At 48.2% G+C, this 21705-nt stretch overlaps 1 protein-coding gene across 3 annotated transcripts in view; it reads right to left on the bottom strand.

Annotated features, from left to right (window-relative positions):
- LOC8039608 (dual specificity tyrosine-phosphorylation-regulated kinase 1B) overlaps window positions 1-21705 on the bottom strand; it is a 161128-nt gene that overhangs the window by 55929 nt on the left and 83494 nt on the right. Inside the window, exons 1-2 of one of the 3 annotated variants that reach the window (XM_042293029.1) lie at window positions 20170-20689; window positions 19976-20094 (exon numbers count right to left, since the gene is read on the bottom strand). In XM_042293029.1, coding sequence (XP_042148963.1) covers window positions 19976-20072 — 97 coding nt within the window. In that variant the 5' untranslated portion in view covers window positions 20073-20094; window positions 20170-20689. The other 2 variants (XM_042293046.1, XM_042293011.1) reach the window with 2 other exon arrangements.

Below are 21705 nucleotides of genomic sequence, written 5' to 3'. Positions count from 1 at the left end.
CCACGGATTACGAAGAGAACGCTTTACATTTCGAACGAAATCAACGATATTGTCCCAGCGTTGGTAACGCCGGCCCCTCACCGCTTAGGCTTCTTTCTCAAAGGCAAATTTTCAACGCAGAAGCGTAACGTCAAAGGTCGGTGTATACATACACCAACACGGTGTTTACAAAACGAGCCCGGTTTGTCCACACCGGGTGTGGGCACTGCGCTTGCGCAGAAACCATTTTCGGCAGGAGTGCTGCGTCTGCGCAATAGTACCGAGACAGCAGCACCAGCGACCGCAGTGACGTCTGACGCCAGTGAGCCAGAAAACCGTCGCTTACTTCACGTTCCCCGAAGGCGCATCGAAGCAGACGGAGGCCGTCCATCAGGCCGACGCGAGTGATCGTCGTCTGTCAGGCAGGGGGACGCGACGGCAGCCGGCGCACATCTCGCGGCACCCTGCCTTCTGCTGCGCCATGCACGCGTGGGCAATGCGGCCGCGGAGGTGTCGCCACGTTTCTAGAGGCGTAGGGTTCCGCGAACCCGCTGCGTCAAAATGCCGCGATGGGCCGCGGCTGTTTGCGTCCCTGTTTGCTCGATTGGTGCGGCACCCAAACTTCTGTACGGGCTAGAACTTGGTCAACAGTATCTGAGACGTGCCTGCCATCCATTTCAATCGTCGAATAAACCTTCGAAACTGCCTTCATGGTCCCTTTAAGAAAAATCTTTGACTGATGATGAAATATTGGATGTATTGCTCGATGGAGACTCCGAAATTAAAGACTGTGACGACAGTGACACAGACTCAACATTTTCATCGGGGGACGAAGTTGATGATTCCGACGACGAGACCGATGATGACGGTATCGGTCCGCGTGATGCCCCTGAAGGTGCTAAAAGGCCTCTTTTTTGAAAGACCTCCTCAAGGTAAGGTACACGTTTCTCTTTAGAGTATACAATATATTACGTCTTTCGCGTTTCAGCTTCGCTCCAACATGCTTTGGTAGTTTCACAGCTCCTCTCCGACAATAGGGACTTTTAGCAAACCGTTATCGCGTTCCGCGCACCGCACTACCGGAGCTCTTGAAGTATCATCCGGGTCGCGCGCGCTCTTCAAAGCATGCTTCCAAAGGCTCTATAGTACTGCAGTACGCGGAACACGGTAACGGAACGGCAGGAGGAACGGCGTTCCTTTCATTTTGTCTATTTCTATCCCCTTCCTTTAACTAAATTTAGAAATTTTTATTATCAATATACTGGAAACGACTTTCTTTAAATTTCGCGGGCTCAATGTTTTCCAAAATCTTTTTTTTTTTTTTTTTTTTTAGATATATTTTGCGGACACGAAATTTGCGAAGGAGGGTGATATATGCTATGTATTTGTTACCATGGAGAAACATATTTACTGGTTCTATTTATTGCGATATTATTGAAGTCGCCAAATTCGCGAAAATTTAGTCGTTTACGGCACCTCCGACTTTGAGGGATTGGGAAGTGCCTGGTAGATATAGCAGGAAACAAATAACTAGAACAAATGTTATTGTGCACGCTCGACACGTATACCTTGATCTGGATATGTTCACTCGCTCGCTTTATTTTATCGACGGATTATCCGGCACAATATTTAATGAAACGACGCAAATGCAACGTCAATGTAACGACGCGTTCCAATCTTAGAAACGTTATAATTGGAACAAGTTCCTTTCAAACATCCTGGAAACATGCAACGGGGACTCGGTCACAGAGTGAGAGGGAACGAGTTTTCCGAAGACTGGCGTATTTTCCGGACTGCCCGCGGACACGTCGAGATTTCACAATTTTACGCGGCGCACACAGGTGCGGCCTATTCGAGGATTTGTTTTTCAAGGTCACTCCTTATGGCGAGACGGGACGGAGTTCGCGAACGGCAGGCTATGTTAATGATGACCTCTGTTTACGACCGAGCGCGTGAAGACCTCTTGTGATCTCTCACGACGAGAAAATATACCAGCACCATCTATATAGGGTAACAGCTAAACACTAACGATTTGTTTCGCGCATAATTTTTTCTTCATCCCCCCCCCCCCTTTTCCCCCTCAAAAAAGAAAATGCCAATGTAATAAAACGATTATTTTTAAAAGATATCACGCACATTTTTATCCCCAGAATACTGCAAAACCTTCGCTCTGTTGAAATGCAGTTCCAGAGCCACCTCACAAATAGCGCCAGAGTGCCCTCTCCGTCTTGATCTCGTCGTAAGGTATCACGACAGATCGCAATGCACTTGATCGTAGTATAAGCAGCCCGGAGTGCGTGAACCAGCCTTCGTTCCTTCTGCCCGCCACGCGAACCGTCCAATATCGGGTAAAGCCGACACAGCACCCGGGACCCGGTCTCGCATCCTAGAAACCCGTCCCGCGACCAAACTTCCCCCCCCCCCCCCCCCTCTCTCTCTCTCTCAGCGCCGAAGACCCCGAGGGAAAGGGGCGTCGGCCCGTAGGCGCGTGCCATCCCCTCTCTCCCGAAGACAGCGCCGTCGGCCCAGACAGACGCCCGCCCCGGGCCCGGTTGGGAGGCTCGCGTCTATGAAGTGGGTCACGTCGGTCGGTGTTCGGGCCCCGGGGCTGCCCGAACACTCTTCGCAGCGTCGGGGAGCGCGGCGCGCCGCGACACGCGCGCCCCGCGCTGGGGAATCCACGAGCCCCGTCACGGCAGCGACGCGAACGAACAGCCACGCTGCCGTATGGGCTGGAAGTAACGTTGTCACACTGGGCGGGATCAGTGTCGTCGACTCGCGTTGCCGAAGGCGCGCCAGAGTTGTAGCAGATCGTTGCGATACCTTTGATGACAATAAAAAGGTTTAGGCAACTGTTTTTACACATCCGATAGGTACAGTGCCCTTCGGGCCGAACTGCTCAAGTGCGAGTCTTCTGCTGTAGCACACGCACAATTCGTACCGTAAAGCGCGAAACATATATGTACGACGAAAACCTTCCGATCCGACGTGCGGACTGCCGGAATGACCTTGGGGGGAGAGGGTGTTCGTAGCATCGGAGAGCGTGGAAAACCCTCGCCTCCGACCGTCGTATTGCCTGATCGGACGTCGGACCGGACGGTTTCGTCGTACATGTGTTTCGCGCTTAATGCCGAGCACCCACGCAGCTGCACTGCACGAATGCTCGGCATAATCCATTTTTGGACAGCCCGCTCAACCTACAAGTCTGCCTTCCCCCGAAGTGACGGCACAAAAAAGAAAAAAAAAAAAAAAAGCGCAGGTTTATTTGAATGCCGGTTTTGGCGTCATTCGCAATAACTATTCTGAATTGAAACTAAATAGCATACCGGAAAGGGTAAAAGCCGGCGATTCCGACAATATGGTTAGTTGGGGTAGCTCAAAAGAAACTCGCCGCCCTTTCAGCGCATTGAGCACGTAGAGTTGAAAGGTCGAAAAATATACTCGTCTCTTTCTGCCACCTCTCTCTTTAAAGTCACGTTTGATATAAATGAATTCAACGTGCGAAGGACATAAGAACACTGGAGAAACTCGATAAGAAAATATGAGCGCAACCCATACAAAGGCTCCTTGTTTAAAGGTGCATTCACACGAGGAGAAATCCCGGGGATTTCTCCCCGGCGCGCGAGCATCACGAGACTAAAACGCGAGGCTTTTGTACATCGCAAAGCCTGACGTTTTCGTCGCGGGATGCGCGTGCCGAGGACAATTCCCTCGAATTTCTTCCTCGTGCGAATACCCTTTTAAGAACGAAGTTGAGAACATATACGTGCTACTGGCAGCTGACAATGCCAACATATAAAACTCGAATTCGTTCAGTCATGGTCTGTGAGTCAATCGTGAAAGACGCGCACCCCCCCCCCCCCCCCACGCAAAAAAAAAAAAAAAATTAGAAAGGGCGAGAGGATTCTGTGCCTAAGCGTTCCTCCTTTCTGTCGTCGTCCTCATTGGCCCCTCCTTGAGAGGAAATCATTACATCCATGTCTCGTTAATGCAAACCCATCTTTCTCTCCCCCCCTTTTCCAAAGAAAAAAAAAGGAAATCGACTCTAATGGGAGGTTTCTTTTTTTTTTATTATTATTATAACGAAATGTGACCGCTGCTCCAGAATTCTTATTGCTATACGGCACGCAGAGACGAGCGTCACACCAGTTGACCCGTTGCTCTACTCGGTTGCCATCCGAACTCCCCCGAAGCTCCACGTGTCACCTACATCTCCCAAGTAAGTGCGCGCAGGAAGGATGCCGCGAACAAAACAAAGAAGAAGCCGCCGACGACAGCCTTTTGATGTCGGCGTTGACACGCGACATCAAGGGACTGTCGTCGGCGGCTGTCGCCCATCCACCCCAAGAGGGGGGGAAGGACGCCCCGTGGACTGCGCCCTTTGTTCCGGCTTGCGCGCCAAGGGCTGCCGCCGGCACAGGTAGTAGAGAAACGACGCGCGCGAGCGCCGGCCTCGCTGGCGCAACGGCGTTGCGCCGACGCCACGTCCGTCGGGTCGCCGACGGAGCTGCGAGAGGGGCTGTGCACCTTCGGGGAGGGGGAGAGGGACACCCACCGGAGCCAGAACCTCGTGGCGGCGCCGGCGGCCGACTACGACTGCAATCTCGACAGCGGAAAACTGAAACGACCGGCGTCAGACGCGAACCTTTGGTGCGGCAACCGTGCGTTTCTGTTTTGTCGTGTTTTCTGTTTGTTACTGCAAATAACGCGCATGGGAAAAAAAAAAAGGAGTGAAGTCAATAAGCTTCTAAATAAAGCGTTCCAGACCTCTGCAGTACCTGACCTCTAGAAACGGTCTACGAGCTCTGCGTTCGAAGTATACCCGAGATTTTGATGAGTCGGTGTTACTTAAAAAGTAGTCTCTCAACGCAATCACCTATAGGGGCATTAAATGCTGTTACTAAACTGTTGCGTATCAGGAGTCTGTCGATTTACGTGGTAGTGTTACTGCTGTTTACACAAGAGAAAAAGAGAGAGAAGCCCCTCCCCCCCCCCCCCCCCCCCCCCGACACACACACACAACACAGATTTGCTAAGCTCCCCCCATAAGCAACTTTTTATTAAAAAGAAACAAAAAAAAAAACATACCCTAGCTTTTTTTTTTTTTTTTTTTTCTTAGGAAGATTTGTTTAGATTTCGGTGAAACAGCGAATATCAGGTCAACAGAATAGACCCGGGCAACGCTTCGCCCATGACGTGACATGCGTTCGTGCCGTCCGGTCTCTCTGCAGAACCCCCCCCCCCCCCCCCCCCCCCCAAACCAACAACGTGAAAAGCGCAAGGCACTCTGGGTGTTCCCTGTGAATGAAGCTTTCTCTTCCTTACAACACTGACCAGGGGGCTCGACATAGTCCTCGATTATCCTGGAGACGTCCGAACCCCTCTTTAGCCTATCAAGGAGCTTCAGCCCGAGGTCTATACCGACCTGAAATAACCTTCACTCTGTACTGCGGTTCAGTGCACGGAGCGGCGAGTTGTAGCGCCCCTCCTTGCGTGCACCCAAAGGCACGAGAACTCCGGTGGCAATCAGCTCATCTCGAACGACATTTCATCGAAAGATCGCTTAGTAAACTGGAGTACAGCCTGTATAAATTCAGGGACGCTCGGTTTAAAAACGCGGGCACTTGGATCATTAAGGCTGAACTGCATGGAGCGAATTATGCGACGAACAACTGACGAACGCCGCCCGAACGCTTGTTCGCTTTGCGCGCGACGCAGCACCCACTGTGCTGATGCCACGCGCAGAACAAAAGCCGCTGGGCAAAATTCGTCGATTTTTCGCAGCATATTCGTCCCATGGAGTCCAGCCTTTAGGAGTGGCCGGGAAAGCGTAGAAGCGAAACGCCGCATCACTGTCAAAGAGCTCGTGCCCGTTGACCCTCTTTCAAGCGCTCTACAGCAATACAGAAAGAAAACAAAACGACGCAAGTACAATGGTGCTTGTCACAACATTCTTGTTGCTGTGCCGAGAGCTTCAGACCACGACTTCAGCACCTAACTGACAGTTTGGAGCAATTAAATTGTCTGCCACGCAATGAAAGCTCACGTGTGGTTTCAGGGGAGTGGAAAAGCGAAAAGGACATTGTCTTTTAATTCAATAGGACAATAGCTAATGTTTGCCTATTATGTCGAGTGAAACGAATTATAATGAAATACAAACCTGCGCTACAAATGTCGTTTCTTTCTCTTTCTTTTTACAGCTTTAAAAGCCACTTTTGGTTGCTTAAAGGGTGCTTCAAAACGATTCAATCCAATCCCGTCACTGAAAACTTTACCATAAAATATTGATCAAATCAACCAGAAATGGAGGATTTCATGCCAGAAAATTATATCTTAAACAAGATGACGCTGCTTTGCGAGCCTGATTCCAGCTTCCACCAAAAACAGAACTGTAGTAAAAGCTCGAACTAGTACAACTTATGGTATACACTCCAACTAACTGTCTAACTTGGAGCGGTGTTAGAATTCTGAGGGATGTTGGTCAAAAGGCATACGCTATTTCGGTACTCACTGAGCCTGTTCTACTTCAGGAGATATCCCGAGTTAGGACGGTTTTCGACATCGGGGGATTCACTGTAGGTAGACTGGCAGAGGACGCAACAGACTAATCCGGAGAAATATATTTTTAATACTTGAAGATGTATCGAATAAAATAAAAGGCTTATAAGTTTGTCCAGGTTGGATCACTCGCTGAAGATGCAGAAGTTAAAAGCAGTTATAAGGTTTCCTATAACTAAACCCATCTTACACTTTAACATAACAGTTTCTCAACTTGCGACAGGTTAAAGGTTAGATTTTTCTTTTTTTTTCTTTCATTAATCTATTATTTTTTTATCAATATTACTTATTCCCATCTACAGATTGTATATGATTGAGTCATGAAGCTCTGTTTGCTCCTTCTTTGTGAGTTTTTTTTTTTTTTTTCAGAATTTATTTTAATATTTGTAGGTTGATAACAGGTGATTCTATCCAGTCAGCAGGTACTATTCATTCTGAAAATGAATGTTAAAAATTTTGAAGCAATAAACACTTGGCTTTCCTTCACAATGTGCTCACTACAATGGTTCAATACCTCAGGACCCAAGAATGTATATTTAACATTTCTTCGAACCTTTATGAATTGAGAAGTATATTTTTTCTTTCGAACATACGCATATCGCAGGCAATCACCGAAGTTCCTTGTTGCACAAAGGATGTCACATCCACACCATGAGGAACTTCCGTTCACGAAATGGTACATGTTGCAGAAATTGACTTACAAAACCTGTCCAACGACACAGCGTGTTTTCTAAAAATCATTCCCAGTGTTTTTCACCGTTCTAATGAACTGTGCAATGTCCAACGCTCAGTCTCCGCTCAAATCTGGCGTTGGATGTCCGGACCAGATTCCATTGTTTCATAACTTGTCATCGTATTCGAAAGTTATAGGTGACTTTCGGAAAGTTTCCGTGGGATGGTAAGGCCCATTCCTATAAGCTCATGCCATTCATTTCCATCTATTCGTGAGCAGTCATTCCCCCCCCCCCCCCCCCTTCCCATAAAAAAAATTTCCAAATGTTAGTTTTTTGTTTGTTTTTTTAATAAAATAACGACGAATTGAGCGCTCGGCAATGCATAGTTAATTTTTGCGATAACTTTTTTTTTGTTGTTGTTGGTGTTGGTTGGTGGGAAGGTGGGGAGGACGCCTTGTACAAAATGCTGACTGTGTAGTCAGATATAAAAACTGAACATGTGCTGACATCGTTTTCAGCAGAACCTGTGCTGTTGAAAACTACGAGAACACACTTCGCGTAGCTAGCAACAAAAAGCAGCCATTTTTGTCATCATGCGGAACACATACATGCTAACATTGTTGTCAAAACATGTCTCGAACTAAGGAATTATGGTACATGTTGCGTAATTCAGTGATATGGGACATGTTGTGGCAACAGGATTAGTGGTATTGGTAGAGGCCTCGAATACCACTTGAAAACAGCGTGGGCTAGACAAACCGACGACACAAGAAGCCCGGGCTCACCCGAAAAGTGGAAGACAAAACTGCGATCGGCCCTGCTGGAGTTCATCAGGAAGTCCGGGATTCATTCACTCATCAACAGCAGTCATCCACCAGACCTTACACCCATCCCCTGGTCTCCGGGCAGACCATTTTCACGCAAAATACATGTCTGCAACCAATCAATAAGGCGGCAAGCGAGCTCTCGGTTATTTCATTCACTGTCACGTAATACTCCTTGAAGGGGACATTAGGAGAGGGACAGTCACTTCTTATATTGGAATTATCAAGCACAACAGTAGCGATAGAAAGAAAACTAAAAGAAAGGGAAGATACTAGATAAAAGCAAATTACACCTTACTAACTGAATAGTTGAAAGATAACTAGTTGAAACAATCACACACATTACAAAGGTATACCGTGTACGTTACAGTGACAACACAATCTGATAGCTCTCCACTCATCGTCTGATAGGGAGAAAGCAGAGTTAACGAAGAATATGTTCGCGCATAGCTGGGAGCGATCTCTTTAGAACACGCTGTGAAAATAAAAATTCCCCGAGGAAGCGTCAGACAGGAAATTTCCCGGCGTTGATACAGCGGTAGTAGTGGCGACGACATGTTTCGGTGGCTACCTCTTATGATGCCTATCTGTGACGTCATGATTAGGAATACCCATGGCAAGCGTAAAATGCACGGTAAAAAACTTGTAGTCGTCGCGTTTCTAAACCAGCACCGACAAAGTTGACACTCTGAAATTGCTCCTATTTCCACAATGAAAACAGAAGTAACCGTACTCAAGACATCATAGCGTTCGGCCGATCGTGGCAGGCACCCTACAGCGACGATTTTGGTCGCACACATCTTGCCCGTAGCCAACTGCTTTCGCATAGTGCCTGAATCCAAAATGGGAAATACCCGACCTCCAACGTAATTCGTTAAAACCCTATTTAATCAACTTAAAAAAAAAAAAAAAAACGATTTCGTTTGGAACATTTTTGCTTTTTGTTTTGTTTTGTACGCACATCTATGCAACTTAACTACGTTCAATTTCCGTTATAAAAGTCTCTATATGACGTCCGCAAGTGGATTTTACTGACGTGATGCAACCCTCGCAAGGGACAGACGCACTTGTGAGGCACTAACGAGCAAAATTTTCGCAATACGAAAGCAATATAAAAAAAAAAAAACGTGAAAAAAAAAGAAAGCCCGTTGGCTTGACGTCAACGGAAAGTAGTACCGAAGGTATCATCCGCTTGACCTTGACAGTGTGGAGGCCGGAAATGCCGACGACGCGAAAAACGGAACGCCGTCCACTTTGCGCAAGCAACAAGTGCGCGCCCGTTTTCTTCAGCCAGGCCCAAGCGAGAACACTGATCAGAGCCAGTTGACGGGCTTCCCAGAATGCCTGGCGCCTTTTTCGTGGCGCGTGAGCTCGGTGGCGCTTGCTACGCTATCATACCGGGTTTACTACGGTTGATCGAACACCATTTCATCGAAACACGTTTTAGAGAACGGGTACGTTTTATCGAAACACGGTTTAGAGGAAGCGGAGTCTCAGTTTAGAGAAACGCCGTTTATCGAAAAGGAGACGCTATTTCAAGGAAGGCTTTTCTACTTGCGTGTATCACTGGGGCGCGTCTTAGCATCTCTCCCCCCCCCCCCCCCCCCCCCCCTCTCCCTTCCTCCCCCTTCGCGTTTACGCCGCTTCGCCGGCGGAAGTCTGCAGCGGCTCATTACACAAATGTTAACGCACCTGACCCATCCGTAGACACCGCTTCGCGGCGGCCGACTTCGCTAAAAAAAAGCTCATCGCCTTTTTTTTTTCTGAACTGGGTTTTTTTTATAAAGGGATTCGATAAACTGGGGTCGGTAAAACGGCGTTCGCTAAAACGAGCTTCTCTAAACCGCATGCCTTCGATCATACCAACCTATGGACAGACACGACGGAACCGGTGGAACGTTGGGTGCACGCTGCCTGTTATGGAAACTGGGAAGTGATTCTACTGTGTGTGTGTGTGTGTGTGTGTGTGTGTGTGTGTGTGTGTGTGTGTGTGTGTGTGTGTGTGTGTGTGTGTGTGTGTGTGTGTGTGTGTGTGTGTGTGTGTGTGTGTGTGTGTGTGTGTGTGTGTGTGTGTGTGTGTGTGTGTGTGTGTGTGTGTGTGTGTGTGTGTGTGTGTGTGTGTGTGTGTGTGTGTGTGTGTGTGTGTGTGTGTGTGTGTGTGTGTGTGTGTGTGTGTGTGTGTGTGTGTGTGTGTGTGTGTGTGTGTGTGTGTGTGTGTGTGTGTGTGTGTGTGTGTGTGTGTGTGTGTGTGTGTGTGTGTGTGTGTGTGTGTGTGTGTGTGTGTGTGTGTGTGTGTGTGTGTGTGTGTGTGTGTGTGTGTGTGTGTGTGTGTGTGTGTGTGTGTGTGTGTGTGTGTGTGTGTGTGTGTGTGTGTTATAGTAAACACGAAGCTGGCGCACAAAGAGCGTCAGTCAAAAATGGTCTTTCGACCGCCCTACCATCCCCCTCACAATTTCTGAACCGACTGCACTCTACACTGGTACAAAGAGCCCCGACTGGCACCCTCTTCACACCGCACAGAACGCATCATTGGTTGGGACGCGAAGGTCAACCGAAGTGCGCAAAGTGCCACCGATACCCGAACAATAAACATATCCTTTTGGGACTGCCCTCACAACCAACAAGCACTACAGGGAACTCTCAACACAATACCGAAAATACTTCACCCGAGTAGCCTGGGAGGAATGGATCGCTCCCCCACCCGCACACAGCCCTCTACTCTGGAGTTTGCTTGGAAAGCATGTAGCAAAATGCCGGGAGTTTATAGATGACGTCCTGGGCTAACAAGGACCACAATAAATGTTTATTCTCTCTCTCTCTCTCCGCTGCTCGTGGAAGCGTTGACGCCGGTGGCGCTAGGATATTCGACCGCACCAGCTAACGGACAGGCAACAAAGAAACGATTTCGAACGCCGCTGTTCTGTGCAGCTTGTCAGCTGGCAAGAAGGGGGCCTACGTTCTAATGTTAGAAATGCCTCTAGAGACGTCCGCAAGTGGACCTCGCCGACGTGATCCGAATCTTGCAAGGGACAGACGCACGCGCGACGCACTAACAAGCGAAACTGTCGCAATACGAGGAAAAAAAATGTAAAAAAAAAACCGTCGAAAAAAAAAAAAACAGTTGGCTTGACGTCAACCGAAGTAGTGCCGAAGGTGTCCGCGTGACCTTGACAATGGCGCTCGCGCCAGTAGTGCACGCACGCAGAGGCTAGAAATGCCGACGACACGAAAATACCCTCGTTCACAATGAAATAGGGTTTGGGGAGCAGGATTTCACGCCGGTGATTTCAAAGATATACACTGAACCATGTGCCTAATGATTTGGTGCTTGCATTAAGATTTTTAGTTTGAAACAGCAAGGCTCTTTCGTTGTTTTCCTCTGCCAGCGTATCTTAAAAATAGTTATTTTGGTGCCTCAACAATGAGTCTAGTTTTTGCACTGTGAATTTAGAAATGATCGCTTTAACATTACTTGATCTCCTTTTTTTTTCTTTTTTTCATCAATGATAGTGCAATTATTATTGTGTCCTATATATATATTTTTAAAGATGCAAAGAACCTACACTTATTTCCTGTCGAAAGTGTTTTTGACATCTTAATTGTGAAGTGTGTATATTTAGTAGGTATCAATGTGCCAGATGTTTTTTTCCTGCGTGTATCTGTTCTGTTCGTTCTTTTTTTTTTTTTAATTGCGTGTATTTGTTGCAAATTAAAGGCCTCAGTGATGCCGAAATGCCCGTGAAAATCCAAATCAAACTTCATACTTCAGTCGAGTTGTGCGTTAACTGCCGACCGCCTTTTTCTTTCTTCCACAAATAATGGTTTCAACGGGTTCTTTCCCTGCAGCTTTCACCCTTTAGCTGACGTGCGGTGGCTCGCCGGATCAACAACCCGCCTTCGATTCACCACGTCGCCGCACGGGAGCGTGGTATGACTGGTCCAACAAGCACGTTGTTGCTTCCACCTTACTGTTTGTTGCCTAGGGTGCCTTCATGTGCGCTTCGCACATGCGCACATGAGGGCTCCCTACTGTTGCCTTGGGGGTGAACCTAACATATTAGGTGGGTACTTACCAAGCATTTTTGATCCCCTCCCCCCCCCCCAACCCCACGTCTTCGAAGTAACACATAATGTCAACGAAGAAAAAAAAAACACAAATAAAATTATTTTTCCTTTTTCTGCGCATTGTTTGAATGAAATAAATATTTCCAAGGTAAGTAACCCATGCCACCTACTATTCAAATTTGAAAAGGATTCTGTAGATTCAGTAAAAAGGTGCGTACGTTTATTTTTGTTCCCCCCTCCCATCAGACTACTATTTGAATGGATGCCAAACAAACCAACGAGTGAAATTGCTTCGATAGAGAGCACTGTTCGCGCATCGCGAACGCTGTACAAATCCTACCAACTGCGCTTTCTGGGTGTATTTATATTGCTACATTTATAAATCAGGGATACTTTAGCCAAGCAATCGACCTCCAGATTAGACCAAATAAAAAAAAAAGTCAGAAAAAAAAAAGAAAACAAAGATTGACGTCAATGTAAGAGCAATAGCCCTGCGTTCCTAGATTTAACAATGGAAATGTGTGTTTGTTTGTTTGTTTTTTCGACCCATTGATTTTGATTGACCGTTTCCGTCATTTTTATTTCCGTTGCCTTTTGTTTCCTGCAAACGCACATCAAACATTTCTCTAAAACTAAAAAAAAGATCGTGTGTTTTTTACACGCATTTGCGCTTTTTTTATATATACTGTGTTTCACAAATGTTTGCAGTAACGACAAAGGCACGGGCGCTCAGCGAAATGCTTTTGTTTGTACTAGAGCTCGTGCATAGGAGGCACTTTTCAAAAGCATGCGCTCGTGCCCATTCCTTTCTCTGCACTGCAGATGTTTGTGAGATGTGAAATATAAGTGGAATGACACGACGAAGCACGTGGAAACTCCGGCTACTACGCTGCTGCACACGCAAAAACAACACTTTACTGATAAAAAAAAAAAAAAAAAAAGTTTGGGGCATTGTTTATGAGTTCCGCAAAGTAGATCTTACAAGATTAGGTTGTCGAAGGAGAAGATGCTTTTGGCGTTTTAAACGTGCACGTCTTGATACCATAACATAAAACTAAACTAAAACCCGCCTACATATATTTTAATTTGACAAATGAAGAGGAACGTTAGATACATTCTGCTAAAAGTCGGAATTTGTTTTTCTTCTCTTACTATGGTGGTCGAGGTGAATACGAGTACAGTATCCTACTGAACGTTAAAAAGATGCGGCAAATACGTTTAATATGCACACGGAGACACCACAATCTACGTGAGAACGAGTTCTGCCTGGCAGCACGCTTCTAGTATAAGCATGGACACAGGTCCAGCAGCGACAGGTATAAGAACCTTGGAAGTGGCTCGGCATGGACACAAGGTGTAGTTTACTTCGATAATTACCCGAATTCTAGCCGTGCTATATCGTGTAAGAAAAGCGTGTCCGAACTCCAGCGGCACAACAAAAACGAACTAAATGTCGCGCCAAACGTTCCTAGAGGATTATTATAGCCACATTCTAACCCGAGACTAGAGGTCAGACAAGGTTTTAAGACTCCGCGCCTGGCCAATCCCCCTCCTGAGTTTGGGACGTTGTCTGCCCCTTTCTTTTTCTAGCACCGCAAACTTTTCCCCGGTAAACTTCCACCAACCAGCTCGCCAGCGCACCAACTGTATTTTCGTTTCTTAACCGGGCCACAGAAACGGGACTCTGCTACCCCGGAGACAACCGGCGGGCGACTGGTCGGCCCTTGTCGAGTGGCTCGGCGTCTCGCGGGCACGATCGGCTCGAAAAGTGGGGCCGACTTCTCAACGGCTTGGAAAAGAAGCTCCGAAGGCTGGGCCACTCGACCCCCCTCCGACGGTCCGACCAGCACCCGCGTTTATCGGGTTGTTCGCGCGGCGTAAAAAAAGAGCCCAAAGTTCTTCCCGCGGGCGCCACATCCTCGGTTCGGCACATCCCGGTTCTCTTCTTATTCTAAGCTGACAGTGCAGTGGAAGCTACGTGCTCGTCGGACCAGTCCCTCCCACGCTCAGAGAGCGGGGTCAGTTTATCAAAATGGGGGCGGTTCACTGGTCCAGGGAGCTCCCACAGCACTGTCAGCTTCGGGGTGCACCGAGGAGAGCTGACACGCTCTTCTCGTGCCACCGTCGGACTCCGAGCGCGAGTGGGCGTGACGGCCCCAACCGCGTCGGTCGTACTCGTAATAAGGCGGCGTTGACGCCCTCGCCTCCCTCCCGTTCGATGCATCTTTCAGGCGCCCTTTTCTCCCCGCCTCATTGTTGGTTCGGTGCCGACGCCTCGGACGCCGCGCTGCTCGCCGCCGCCGGCCACAATCGCTGATAAGCGAGCGGCTACAATGTGTTACCAACGGCGCGTTGCGCAGGGGCGCCCGTCGGCTACCGGGCGTCCGGCGGCGGCGGCGGCGGCCCGGTGTTTTACGAGCAGTGCGACCTCGACGGAGATGGGTCCTTATCGGCGCCGCGTGCCTCGCTGCCCGCCGACCTTGGCCGAGTCCCGTTGCCGCCGCCGCTGCTGCTGCTACCGCCGCCGATACAACACGTAGGGACGTTGCGAGGCTCGGCTGGGATGCGTCCCCTCCCTCTTGGGTGCGGAGGGACAACCGAACGCCGCCTAGAAGACGAGGCCCAGAGCCTTTCCTTCTCCAATCTCATCACCAGTGGGTTCACGCAGCGATATTCCAGCATCATTCGAAGGGGCACGCGACAAAAATTCAGAAAACTCTGATAACACCTCACCTGCCCCACCTGGGCCAATGAAACGAGCGCTCGTTTAGCCAGTTCACGTAGAGAGTTTGCTGGGAAATGTTAGTGTCAGAAGCTCACCCATGAAGTGACCTCGGTCAAATAGCGAACGTACATTTTCCCCAGCTTTACTGGCAATTTCTATATTCGATCCACGCGAGCAATTTAAGAGCCGGGAGGAGCGTGCACCTCGACATACGATTGCCACAGCCGATCCTGGAGCGCGACACTGACCGAGTGTCCGCACAGAGTTTCACAAATGGCTCAAAAATGTCACGTAAAAACACATTTCTAGTGGGATCGGAAACCTTTCTGTATAGAGAACGAGTTCGCAGAGTTACTGTGATTTGGAATGTGTACTGAATTTAGTAAATAATGGGTCCGTGTAAAGGCTGGTTCAACACGTACGGCTCAGCGCTGAATCGGCGCTAGAAAACGGCGCTGATGCAGCTCTGGCTTGCACGCGACTCATCTCCAATGTGGTACACACCACAGTGGTGCACGAGACTTATAGCCGACCTGCTGTTCCACACTGGTTAGCGGGGACACAGCGCCGATGAATCGATGCTGAACTGACAACTCGGCACAGCATCCGGGCGGCATCGGCGTTTTAGGGGCAAAGCCTAGATATGTCCGTATGTCCGTCCGTATGTCCGGCGTCGGGTGCTCGTGCTCCCGAGCACGTGAGCACGTCCTCCCGTGCTCGTGTACGGCCAAAAAAAAAACAAAAAAAAAAAAAAAAAAAAAAAAAACGCATCTTCACGTGGTGAATGATGTTGATTGGGGCCACGGTGATTGGGGCGAAGCTCTGGTGGTGCTTGTCTGCGTAGACGGTGAGCCGCAGCATGCCGGGCTTTTCGTTCGTTTTCATCCATGTCAGAAAGAGAATGTGTGTATGGTTATATACGTGGTTATATACGCAATTGAGCATTTGACCGCAGCGTGACATGGATGAAAACGAACAAAAGGCTCGGCATGCCGCGGCTCACCGTCTACGCAGACAAGCACCACCAGAGCTTCGCCCCAATCAACATCATTCACCACATGAAGATGCGGTTGTTGTTGTTTTTTTTTTCTTTATGTTTAGCGCTGTTTTGGTACTGCATTGTATGTATTAAAGGTTTTACGCAGGGGAGAGGGGAGGAATGGGACGATGGGAGGCGTGGGACAGTCAACGCATTTCTGCAGTGAATACTTTCAAAAAGTTGATGAACTGTTAGATCGACGACGTTGTGGTATCGGTGCTTTTAACTCTAATGGCCTACGTGCTCGGCATGCTCTACACGATTTGAGCCAGTGGTTGCTATTTCGACACTCAAAAGTAAGAAGCATGCGTTCGTTTTGCTCGATTCTTGAACCAAAATGGTCTGGCCAACGGCTGCAGTAAACTAACATTGAACAGATGTGTCGCTTTTAACAACCGCTATTTTAAGCTTCTCACCTACGATTGAATGCAAAGGTGCAAGCGAGCTGGACAAGAACAACAAAAATAATCCCTGGACAAGGGGAACAAGAGAGACAAAGGACAAATACAAATCTCCAATGTCCTTTGTACCTCTCGTTCCCCTTCTCCAAGGATTATTTTCGACATCTCACCTGTTGCCACGATTGGCGAATTGTTTCGTGCAAGGCAGTTTGGGAAGAGTGGAGGTGAGGTGGTGGGAGAAATGGGAAAGTGTCTCAGTTCTCTCCTAATAAATATTTGTGCTGTAAATGGTAGCTCAACACTAAGATTAACCTGTACTCATGGTGCATCATCTAATCTTAGTTCATATTGCATTCAGGCCACCAATTATCTGTTCTGTGTGGAATGGTAACCGCACTCTGAATTTCCGGTTCAAAACCACAAACAATCGGAGGAAACAAAGACGACTACAATCGGGCTGCGTGTCTAACAAAGACTAGTCTGCTTATAACGATCACTAATACAATTTTTAGCGCAAGCTTGCATGCATGCGTCTTATTCTTCCCTATAAAATAAATTGAATGGATTTTTTTTGTTGTTACATTTTTAGGGGAGTTAGATCACCGTTCTGCTCATCCCATATGAAGGGGTTTTCACCCTTCCGTCCCAGCGTCCCCAAGTGCCCTCGCTAACCCGAAGGAAAAAACCAACAAAGTTTGTCTGGTTGTCTACCTCAACCTGACCTTATGTTGTTACTACTACGCGTTACTATAAGCCTAAAGTAACGCTTTCCACTTGAGACTCTTTAAACGAGAAACGCACTCGTTCCTCATTAAGCGAGTAACCAGGATTACTTCTTTTCTTTTCCTCGGTAACGTGCACAGATCAGCATGGAAGCAACCTACTGGAAATTTGTCCGGGCTAATTACTATTGTACCCGTTATATCTACAGCCGATTCCGGGTTTTTCCCGCCTCCTCTGCTGGTAGACAGTAGCATGGTTCGATTTATCTGCAACGGTGCAGAAAAGTGTAGGGCAGTGTACTTCCGGTCGTATCTCAACACACATACCGGAAGTGCACTACCCTACACTTTTCTGCACCGGTGCAGGAAGTGCAGGTAAATCCAGCAAAGCTAGTCACCTCCTGCACCGGTGCAGGAATGATTTCAGGGAAATCGAACGAAGCTAGTGACAGCACGAAGCTAGAGCGCAGCTTTGCGACTACTCCAGCATCCTCCAGCGCGCTATTCTTCTCAGCCTCGTGCGATACCCGGTAGCTGCGTTCGCCTGTTAACCACCCCCCCCCCCCCCCCCCCCCCCTTCTAATCCGTCTCCAATGCTTTCAGTTTGCTGCAATTAGGTAGTAGCGTCTCGTTCACAGGGAGTTTTCGCAGACCGCGTTTCCCCCCTCCGCTAAGCCCTCCGCAACGAAGAAGCCGCTACTGCGCCTGCGCGCCGATGACCTTGACTGTAGAGTTTCGGGTATCGTGGCGGGTAGCAGAGAGCGTTGCGAGACTGCGGAAACGATCCATACGAAATTTCCCGAATAAGGACACCCCCCGCTAGAGAGACAAACATTTCAGAAACGAACTGGGTAATAAATACAGCCATACTTGTCCCCCTATCGTGGACGACTCACATCAGGGACGATTTTGTGGGAGGGGAAACAGAGGTGTCTATAATACGGAGTTTGGTCAATCGTTCCGATACCTCTACCTGATAACGATACGATGCACGAACAAAGCCATCGGTGAAGAGTCGGGTATCGCTATCATGACTCCATAGGTATCGTCACACAAGGAGTTAACTACTACACCCTTATCGCGTTCAACTTCTCCGCTCATTTTTCAAGCTATGCTGCCGTCAGGTTGTTAAGCATAAGGTTATATTAAACGACTCATTCATCAATGCCTTTCGTCAAAAGAATGTGGTTTAGGTTTTACTATTTTCGTCCGTTAAGATAGAGCCTTTGAAACGAGGTCACTGTCGATGTTGAGTTACTATTTGCCCAGCCTCCCAGGTGTACATCTAAAGACGAGTAAAGATCACAGGTGATAGTATATTGGTTGCATGGTTTCGCGCATCGGTTAACTTGTTATGTTAGCTCAATTTCAGTACTCTCATAGAAATCGTTGGTCCTCCCAGGCAGTGCGCAAACCATCCCTTATTTACAACACAGAGACAAGCTTACGTCCACGGATAAACGCGCACCGCGTTGCTTTATTTATTTATTTTTTTTTAAGTTGTGACCACACACATCTGTAAGGGCACAAGTGTAATGTTACCGATATAATTCAAGTTCAAATACCCCTAAGCACATTGTTGGTCGAACTGCTGTTACCGCCGTGCGTGAGATCTTCGGTGAGACCGTACAAAACTGCGCGAGAGGATAGTGAGATTCCTCCTAATCGGATACAAACAGAAATTCGCTCATTCTATGTGACCCTGAGTGAGTCAATGGCGCATTTTCAAAAGCGGACGGATTTATGTCGTATCTGACACCATGCAGGCTTTCCGAACCATATATACATCTAGCTATCTATTCATAACATTCCCTCAAATTTTCGGATCATTATGCCACTAGTAGGGAGAACGGAGGAAGATGGCCAAAGGCATCATATCTTTCTTTTTCTTTTTTTTTTTGCTGCACACATGTTTTATAATTTATATCTAACCTATTTGTCGCACTTACATGAAAGCCTCCAATAAAAGGAACCGATTACATCTATACAGAAACAAAATAAGCAGCACCATTTTATGAGCCTATAATCCGGTTAGATAGCCTTTTTTTTTATAAAAGCAAGAGATAAGATTTGAAATTTAGGTCAAGGGCACAAGTGTGCATTCGCTATCGAGAGAAAAAGAGAGAGAGAGAGAGAGGTGTGTCGCGTGCCTCAAGCACATGTCCTCTGTCCTTTAAACGTTAGAACCTTGCTTAAGCCAGTCATGTTTTACATGCTCACGCCAGTCGTTGTTTACGACTTTGGGACCAAGTACACGTAAAAAAAAAAAAAAAAAAAAAAAAAAAAAAAAAAAAAAAAGTATTACTGCGAACGGAAAAGCCTCGAATCGGAGAGGGATCGCAGTTTAGTTCAAGCAGCCTCACTGCAATAGAGGGCCTTTTTTTTTTTTAACGCAATGGGAGAAATAGTTTCCTCGATTGCACCTTAGCGGTAAAGTTCCTAAACTCCCCTTTCTTTTTTTTGCCAGGGCATGTTGTTTGGTGCTGAAATTCATTAATTTTTCTACTCCAAGCTTGCTTAATTTCCGGCATGGATAGAGATACCAAATATTGAAAAGCTAGGCTAAATGGTTCAATAACCCGATTCCCAAGCGAAAAAATTATAAACACCCCTAACGAAACTGGAACGATGCAGTTCCGCCGAAGTAGGTAGGAAGCAAAGGCTGCCCGAAAGCCAGAGACCTTTGACGGCGCCGACAACGCCGACGCCGCCACAATGGAGTCCTCCTCTCTCTTTTTCGTTCATCTCCTCTCCCCCCTCTACCGGAAGCGCGGCAGCTCCCCCTGGCGGCGAGAGTGGGCGGGCGGCGACTCGCGCGCCGCCTCGCGCCAGCGGCGGCCCAGCAACGCACAAAGCAAAACGTGGGCGACGACGGTGGCGCCGGTCCGCGGCGACGATCGCAAGCTCGCGCAGCGACGACCGATCCAAGCAAAAACAAGCATCCCAGGCGGCGATGGAAACAAACAGAGCCAGCCCGAAGGTACTCACGTTTGACGCGGATGGTGTCCAGGTAGAAGAGCTGGCTGCTTCCCTTGGTCCAGTCGGACTGCTTGGCGAGCAGGACGGGGTCGTCCGGCGTGTCCATCCCCGCTGCCGCTGCGCCGTCACTGCGGGCGACCACCATGGAGACAACGGGGCACCATTCAGGCCCAAGCGGCACACACACACACACACGCACTCACTCGCGCGGGCACAACACGGCGGCAGCACGACGCTTCGACCAGGTAATAATCCGATCCGCCGAGGGCCAGCCAGCAGCACGCGCCGTCGCTTTCACGGAATCATTCCCATCGTGGACGCCTCAATCCGCCGCCAGCGCTGTCCTTTCGGAGGAAACCAACATAAAGTTTCGCCACTCGTCCGAAAAATACCAAGAAAAAAAGCCGCTCTTTTTGCCTTCTTTTCGCCGCTTTTTTTTGCCCTCTCCGAGAAGCGAGGAAAGAAGGGAAACGACGGCGCGCACAGCAACAGCGGCGACCCCTGGCGTCGTCTGCGACGCCGGCCTCCGATTGGCTCGGGTCGGGCCGGGACCGACCAATCGCCGAGCCGCACACGACGCCCGGCAGCAGACGAGAGGGCGGCTGGCAGCAGGCAGCCCAGAGATGCGCCCTACTGAAGCAACGCAATTCTCGGGCTCATAGCGCGCGCGCGCTGCCTGCTGCAAGCCTAGCCCAGCATTTCACGCACCGCAATGAGTAGCTCGGGCAGGGGCACTTACAGACCGCGAGGCACGAATGCTTCACACACGACTCCGGCGCGAAAGAACGCATCCCAACACGACATCTTCCCCGACACGGCTGACGCCAGAGGTAGGGAATTTCGAGGCCATAGAAACAAGGAATAACTGAGCATCTGAGCGAGAATGCAAGAAGTTCGAACCAGTAATATACACTTATCTCTTTAAAAAAAAAGCGATGCTCGGGATTTTTATTTTTTCGTAATTTTCTACGCAGAGTGCACAACCCCATGGTACATTCGCTCCTTCCACAAGAATTTCCTACGCAATGTGCATAAAGCTATAATAACCTCAATCAATCAATTTTATTTACATCATCATCAAATAGTGATGTGGGCTGCAGAGGCAAAAAGTCAAAACAGTTTTGACTTGACAAGGCCTCTGCAGCCTTACAATTGGCATACGGTAACAAACAACAGCAACCGGGGAAAACAAGCAGACAGCGACATGGGGAAAAAAACACTTATATACTCTATTTGCTGTTAGAGGAAGGATTTGACCTCTTACACAAAGAACGAAAAGAAACGACAGCATCTAGGGACTGGGTGTATACAGGAAACAAAAATATATAAACCGGATGCATTTACAGCTCACAAAGACAATTTATTTTTTATTTGTGAAAACAAAGTTCTCGAATTTCATTGAGATGTAGGTTTTCAATGTTTGACAAATTTTGTTTTTCAACTTTATTTAAGACAAGTGGAAGATTATAGCTTAACATTTGAAACCCGTAGTTCGTGCGATTAAATGGAATTTTCCAGCGCTCCCTTTCCCTAACGTCATAAGGTTTAGAAATGGGAGTTAAATTTGAAATACAAGTAAAAAAAACCTCCTTCTCTTTCTCCCCCCCCCCCCCCCCCCAACCAGAATTTCCTAAAGCAAAGTACACAAACCTATGGTACTTCCCCCTACCCCCAGAATTTTCTACGCAAAGTACACAGACCTATGATGATACTCCTCCTCCTCCTCCTCCTCCCTCCCC

This window comes from Ixodes scapularis, unplaced genomic scaffold, assembly GCF_016920785.2.
Source record: "Ixodes scapularis isolate PalLabHiFi unplaced genomic scaffold, ASM1692078v2 PGA_scaffold0__279_contigs__length_252992795, whole genome shotgun sequence".
Lineage (NCBI taxonomy): Eukaryota > Metazoa > Arthropoda > Arachnida > Ixodida > Ixodidae > Ixodes > Ixodes scapularis.
The sequence above is the reverse complement of the archived record's forward strand: the minus strand, read 5'-3'. Positions and strand labels throughout refer to the sequence as shown.